This window comes from Humulus lupulus, chromosome 5, assembly GCF_963169125.1.
Source record: "Humulus lupulus chromosome 5, drHumLupu1.1, whole genome shotgun sequence".
Classification (NCBI taxonomy): Eukaryota; Viridiplantae; Streptophyta; class Magnoliopsida; order Rosales; family Cannabaceae; genus Humulus; species Humulus lupulus.
Window position 1 is genome coordinate 226,231,070 of NC_084797.1, and position 7,002 is coordinate 226,238,071.

The window sequence follows — 7,002 nt, forward strand, 5'->3', positions numbered from 1 at the left end:
AAACTAAAAACAACGTCATCCTCGATCGACACGTAGTCCACTCAGTCCGTTCATCCTCAACACACAAGTCAAGCTACCAAGAATCCTTCTCCCTTTCAGATTCATTTTCCTGCATCACACTAAAAATAAAGGAATGAGCCTAATGCCTACCAAGGAAAAACTACTAACAACATAAATCATATACATAAAATTATATCATAAATAGATACTATAAACATGTCATAACATATACTATAAACATATGACTATAAAAACGTATACCATATGGGACTACAATATTAATAGCCATTACGTCATGTGATAAACCATCTATGTCCCTTGTCTAATATTTGAGGTAGGTTAGATCACATGGTAGTATATGATAACCCATCTAAGTCCTCTGTCTAATATCTGAGGTAGGGTAAATCATAACTCTAAACATGAAAATGATAAACACTAGGGCTTGCTAGCTATGCAACTATGAACTCTAAATAACATAAAAACATATTATAACATAAACTTATCATAACGTTTCATACATAAACATAACATATAAGCATAAGATATCATACAAACATACAAGACCTATCATATTTTCCTTACCAAAACCGGGATATGAGAACAAATGCGGGACTTGGAACACTCCTAAACTAATAATAATAATAGTGAGTATTTCTTAAAAGAAAGAGATGAAAAGAATAGAACTAAACCACCAAGAGAAAACTTACTGAAAAGACACCTTAAGTTCAAAGAACTTAAAAACCTAACCACAAAACCATAACAAAAGTTAGAACCTGGATGAAAACTAAAGAAACTAAGGAATCAAACAGGATTGAACTTAAGAATATGGGTACCTTAGTTGACCTTATGGATTGGTCTAACTCCAATACCGAAATGCACTAATCTCACTTCCCAAAGTATTTTATAAAGTTTAAGAACGGCAAAGCTTTTTTCCCAACCCAAGTGTTTATCACTCTAATGGTCTCACTAGCACCTTGGAGTCTGATCACAGCTGAAGAGTAAGTGAAAGAGCTGGGTTCTAAGTCCTATTTATAGAGTTTTAGGAATAAAAATCTTCTTTTTGGCTTTGAATAAAAATAATGAATTTAATTGAAAATATTTGAATATTCGTCAATCAGAGGCTAAAGACTCTGTCAAAACTATCAGAGGTAGGTCTAAGGAGTCAAAGCTTATTCTAAAAAAATTAAAACAAAAAAAAAATCTAATATAGGCGATATATCGGCTGCCCCCTAGTTCCGAGTCTCCGTTCGTACGATCGTGCAACGTCAACGTGTTTTTTCGTATTCTTCTTCGGGCAATATAGTGGCTCCAATGTTGCGATATATCGGCATACGTGATTATTTTAAACACATAATTGCACTACTTTGATTGAGTCAAACTACGACCCTAACAGTTTCTGGTGAAGACTAAAGCTTATATTTCCTTATTTTATCATTAAAATACTAATTCCTTTATAATCATGCTTATGACAAGTGTCATATTCTTATTGGCTTCATCTAAACCTTAGGTTATAATAAATAATACATCTAGGACCAGCAATATTAATCAAATATTATGTTATAATTAATATTCTTAAACTATAGGTTAAACTTATAAAATTCATAACTGTTGCTGTGAGTTTCCAACTAAGTCCCGGATTGAACTAAAATCCACGGTAACTAACATACTATAACTACTACTAGATATTGCTGCGACTACTACTATCTAACTAGCTAAGTAAAATTCTAGGACCCTACACATCGAGAGCAAAGTTAAGGAAATGCGTGATTGAGGAGCTTCCACCTGATTATGATGTTGTGGCTGATGTAATGGCCATACCAGAGGACATGATGAAGAACAAGGAAAAATGTAAAGAGTCTGAGTTGGTGATTTTAAGCTCCAGTGATGAATCAAATAGTGAGAGATTAAGTGAGGATGATGACATTGATGAAGAAGGGGTTGAAACAGATTCAGTAGGGTATGAGGATGATTTTGTTATTCATTTTGGGTATGAAGATGAATGGGAAGAACCATTCGAGCAAGATGAAGGAAAGGATGCACCTGCTTGTGATGTTGAGACACAAAGTCAGCCTCCTGAGCCTGAGTTTGAGCAAATGCATGAGTGTGAGGACCTCAATGAGGATGAGGATGATATGGTGAATGAGGCTGAGGATGATGCAATAAATGAGGTTTCCAATGAGGCAGTTCGTGAGGTAGGGAATGACCTAGTTGATGCTAACAACAAGAGCAATCAAGCTAGAGAAGATTTTGAGATGAATGAGGAGGACTATGAACAACAAGTTGAAGATAAAAGAGAAATTGACAAAAGGACTGTTCCAAGGAAATTTTTGTAACAAGCTTTTGTAACCAAGATGAGTTGAGTGAGGATGAGGATGAGGATGGTGTAGACTCAGAAGATGACCTAAAATCCCTTCATAGTGAGGATGATTAAGGTTATGGTCTGAGTAAGAAAGGTACATAATATATTCCCAGGTCAAGTTTTAAAGATTTTAAATTTGTATTAGGAATGATCTTTGCCCCTATGGAGTTGTTCAGAAAAGCCCTTAGGGAATACTTTATAGAAAATGACAAAGACTTTGTCTACATTAGTAACGACCAAAGAAGGGCACAGGCCATGTGTAAAGGTTTAGGGTGCAAGTGGCTAATTTATGCAAGTGACCAGTCATTTTGAAACCACATTTAGGGTTCAAACCCTAATTGACAACCACGACAGCGACATAGTCCTCAATAACAGACTTGCTAATGTCACCTAGTTAGTAAATCACTTCCTAGATGCATTCAGAATGAACCATAATATGAACTACCAGAGCTTCAGAGAAATGACACAATATGGGAAGTACTCTATGGTTGACAATTGGATTTTCTACCGGGCAAGGGCCAAAGCAAGGGTAATGTTGGAGGGTTCAGTTGCAGAGCAATATGAAATTCTTGAGGACTATTGCAAGCAAATCTGGGCCACTAATGCAGGTAGCACTGCTAAAGTAAAGTGTAGAATGGTTGAAAGGAAGAGGATCTTTAAGATAGTGTATGTTTGCTTAAGGGCCTGCAATGAGGGTTTTAAGAATGGTTACAAACATCTGATTTGTCTTGATGGTTGTTTTTTTTACAGGGATACTGCAAATGTTTGTTGTTGCTGTGGGAATTGATCCAGAAAATGCAATGTTCCATATATTCTTATGCATTATGTGAGAAAGAAAATATTGAAACTTGGAAGTGGTTCCTGAATCTATTGAAGATAGATATGGAAATAGAGAGACCACAAGTGTATACCAAGATGAGTGATAGGCAGAAAAGTTTGGAAAATGTAGTGGGGATAGTTTTCAATGGAGCAGATGTTAGATTTTGTGTTAGACACCTAATAGGATAGATTTTTAATACTTTTTAGTCTTAGTTTTATTATTATTATTTTATATTTTTAGTTATTTTTATGTGTGGTTGTTGTATTTTTCAGGTTGTCATTTGTTAAATGGATATTCGAGAAATATTTCAAAATTTATTTGAAATATTATCTTCAATGAAGAGAAAAAACAATAGAAGATATTTATTTGAATTGATTGGAGAAGATAAAAGATAATTCAAACTTAAATTGTTGGAAAAATCTAAGACAGTTTCGGTATTTTAACCATATCTCCCCACTCACTATTCAATTTATGTGTTCTTGGTGGCGTTAGAAAGCTTATTCAAAGACCTACGAAAGCTTGTTTCACAAGAAAAGTCAAATTCGGACGTTTACATGGTCAAATTTGACCTACAAGATTACGCAAGCTAGAGTTACGGTATTTGAAATTCAAATAAAAATATTTTGGAGCATTATCAAGTAACAAATGGAAACATCTAGAAAACTCTTGTCACAACCTTATCACTATAAAAATAATGCTTTAGAATATTTTAGAGCTGGATCTATCTCACTCTTTCTTCTTCACCTCTCTATATTTCCTCTCTTTCTTCTCTTACTTCCTTTTCTATTCTTTTCCATGAATTAATTTTGTTATCTAGGGTTTAATGTAGTCACTTGGATTTCTATTTAATGTTATTATGATGTTCTATTGATTCTTTTTATTTATTATAATCTATATAATGTTTGCTTAATGCTAGTAAATAACTGATCAATATTTGTTTGATTTATGATTTTGATTCAAAATTCGAAAGATGAGAATTGAATATGCTATCGTTATATAGACATAGGTTACATATTGGATGAAAGTACCTATATGGCTTGTGTAGTAATTAGGTTTCTATGCTTAATGTGTGCTATATGTTTAAGTTTATCAAAGAGATGTAGAAAACCTGCATATAGGATGAGATCTTATATCTTGAAAAAGAATATGAATCGATTTATGTTAACCTGCTATTAGAATAAGAATAAAGAAATTTAAAACTGATTAATAAAATTAGTAGAATGAAAATTTTATGAAATTAATACCCTAGGTCTTTTTAATATTGATTTACATCTTTAGTTTATTTTGAACATAGTTATTTATAATTTAAAATTTAAAATTCATTCATCTAAACTTTGTTTGCCAAATAGAATTTAAAAGAATAATTATTGGTAATTGGAAAAGAGTCTTCGTGGGAACGATACTCTATTTATCATCTATATTGCTTGAATCGGTTGTGTGCACTTGCATATCATATTTTCATGATCAAGTTTTTGGCTTTGAATTAAGGCATCATTTTTAGCCATATACTCCATCATCAATACCTCCAATGAATTTGATTGAGCCGCTTGGTGAGGTTTCTCTTCTATAATTACTTATTGAAAATTATCACAATTTTCCTCATTTGATCCTTGAGTGCAGCACCTCCACTCCAATTTAAAAAAAAAAGCATCCAGGTCTACTCATGAAGCAAATGCTTTGGGCACCGCAAGGTCAACAACCATTCCTGAGTTTCAAAGAAGAATGAGGGAACTTTGGGACATTAATCAATCTGCCTACAAATGGTTGGGTGCAAAGCAACCATGTGAGTGGACTAAGTCTCACTTCCGTGTTGACCTAAAATGTGATGTCCCCCTCAACAAGTTGTGTGAATCATTCAACACTGCAGTAATTGATGCTAGGGATAAACCTATCATAACTCTGTTGGAAAAAAAATAAGGTATTAGCTTATGTGTTGTTTTTGTAAAAAGAGGGAGAGTGTGGCCAAATGGAAAAAAAATTATGGAGATAGTGGAAAGGAATAAACAAGTTGCCAAGAACTGCTTGACTAGAAGAGTTGTTGCCCACAAGTTCCAAATTGATTGCCCAGGGAATGTGAGCTACACAGTCATTTGGGTAACTAAATGTTGTACTTGTAGGAGGTACCAATTGAGTGGTATCCCATGTGGCCATGTACTTGCATGTGGGTAGCACGCCATAATGTTATGGAGTATATTCATGAAGTCTACCAGAAAGAGAAGTTTGAGAAGGCTTACAATGGCATAATTGAGCCTATGCCAAGTCCAGACTTTTGGCCAGAGACTGGGCTAAATCCATTCCACCCACCTACTAAGAGTAATCTACTAGGGAGACAAAGAAAATCTAGGAGAAGGGAAGTAGATGAACCTCCACCAGGTGCTACCAGGAATCGAAGATTTGGATAGGTTCACAAGTGTCGGAATTGTGGACAGCCTTGCCACACTGCTAGAAAATGTGGTAATCTAGCATTTGCTCAAGTATAGATGTTCATGTTAGGAATGGTTCCTAATGCGCAGCGGAAGTTGCGGTAATGGTATATGTAACGTCTTAAATTTCCTAATATGACTTAGTGCCTTGATTAGGGGGCCAGAAGGACAATAATTGGCTTATGGTATTATTATGTGATAATATGCATGATTATGTGAGTTATATTATTTTATGACTAATATTGCATGCTTAAGTGTAATAAATATGTGTGTGGGTCATTTCTTATTAGAAAGACATTTTTGTAATTTTGATCCGTTAGAGGTATATTTGAATTTATGATTATATATTTGTGATATATGATGAGACCACATTATTATGTAGATATATTTGGATTATTCGACTTGAGACAATCCTTGCGAGCAAAGTAGCGGTTTGGTCATAACAGAGTCAAATACCAGGCTTGGGGCGAGCCTAGAGGTAATTTGGTAATTTAGCGCATTACCGAGAATTTTTGGGTGATGGAAATTTTATTTGGAGACTAAAATGGTGAATTGTGGTGGTAAAAGACTAAAATGGCCTTAAGGGCATTAAATGGCCAATTAGGGGCTTAAGGGCAAAATGGTAATTTTTGTGTTAAATTAGTTACTTAGTCACTTACCCTTGGCTGAAGGAAACCACAAAACAAAGTTATCTTCCTCTCTCTCTCGGCTGTTTCCCTCCTTCTCAAACTCTTGGAAGTTTTCATTGAAAAGCTTGGATTTTTGAAGGTTTTGAGCTAGGAAATTGTTAGGGTAAAGCTAGGAAGTTATCTCAGCTTTAAAGGTAATGATTTCAACCTTAATTCTCTCTGAGTTTTTGATGTTTTCTGCTGATGTTCTTAATGTTCTTGAGTTTCGAAAAGCTCAAGTAGTGATTTTGAGTATTAGTGGTGAATTTTGTTGGAGTATTGTGTTTTTGAGTTATGTTGGAGGTATTATAGTTGTTTTTGTCTATTTTTGGGATTGGGATAGATTTGGGGTTGATTTTTGAGGTTTGAGACTTGAAGAACATGAAGAGAAAAACCTGGAAATTGGGTTCTCTGTCTTTGGCGCTACAACACCCAGTAGGTGACGCTACAGTGTGGGTCGGGTTGTCAGGTTGTCGTTTTTGACTTTGGCACCGTAGCACCTGGTAGGCGGCGCCGTACTGTTTTTCAGGGCATGAATTTTTGTACTTTTTGGGGTTTTGGCCTGAGGGCTCGGGGAATGATTCCACCACCCTGTTTGGTGGGATTGGAGGTTCCGAGAGCGTGAGATTGGTCCCGGGATTGGATTTTGGAATTTAAACTCATTGAAACACCGTTTATGGCTGTGACTAGGTTACCGCTGGGGCGCGGGACAGGATCGTGCTCAAGGGGTCG

The 7,002-nt window shown here is 35.3% G+C and overlaps 1 protein-coding gene across 1 annotated transcript; it reads left to right on the forward strand.

Annotated features, from left to right (window-relative positions):
* The first annotated feature begins 2,819 nt into the window (after positions 1–2,819).
* On the forward strand, positions 2,820–5,581 carry LOC133780015 (uncharacterized). The gene is made up of 3 exons (XM_062219900.1): positions 2,820–2,981; positions 3,110–3,334; positions 5,297–5,581. Exons 1-3 carry the CDS (start codon positions 2,820–2,822, stop codon positions 5,579–5,581), a joined length of 672 nt encoding a protein of 223 aa, XP_062075884.1.
* Positions 5,582–7,002: the final 1,421 nt, after the last annotated feature.

Excerpts from the sequence above, each read along its gene's own strand:
- LOC133780015 (XM_062219900.1), top strand. The coding sequence starts at position 2,820 with ATGACACAATATGGGAAGTACTCTATGGTTGACAATTGGATTTTCTAC. Across the intron at positions 2,982-3,109 it reads ATGCAGGTAGCACTGCTAAA|GGATACTGCAAATGTTTGTT; the intron begins GTAAAGTGTAGA and ends TTTTTTTTACAG. Across the intron at positions 3,335-5,296 it reads TAGTTTTCAATGGAGCAGAT|GAGGTACCAATTGAGTGGTA; the intron begins GTTAGATTTTGT and ends TTGTACTTGTAG.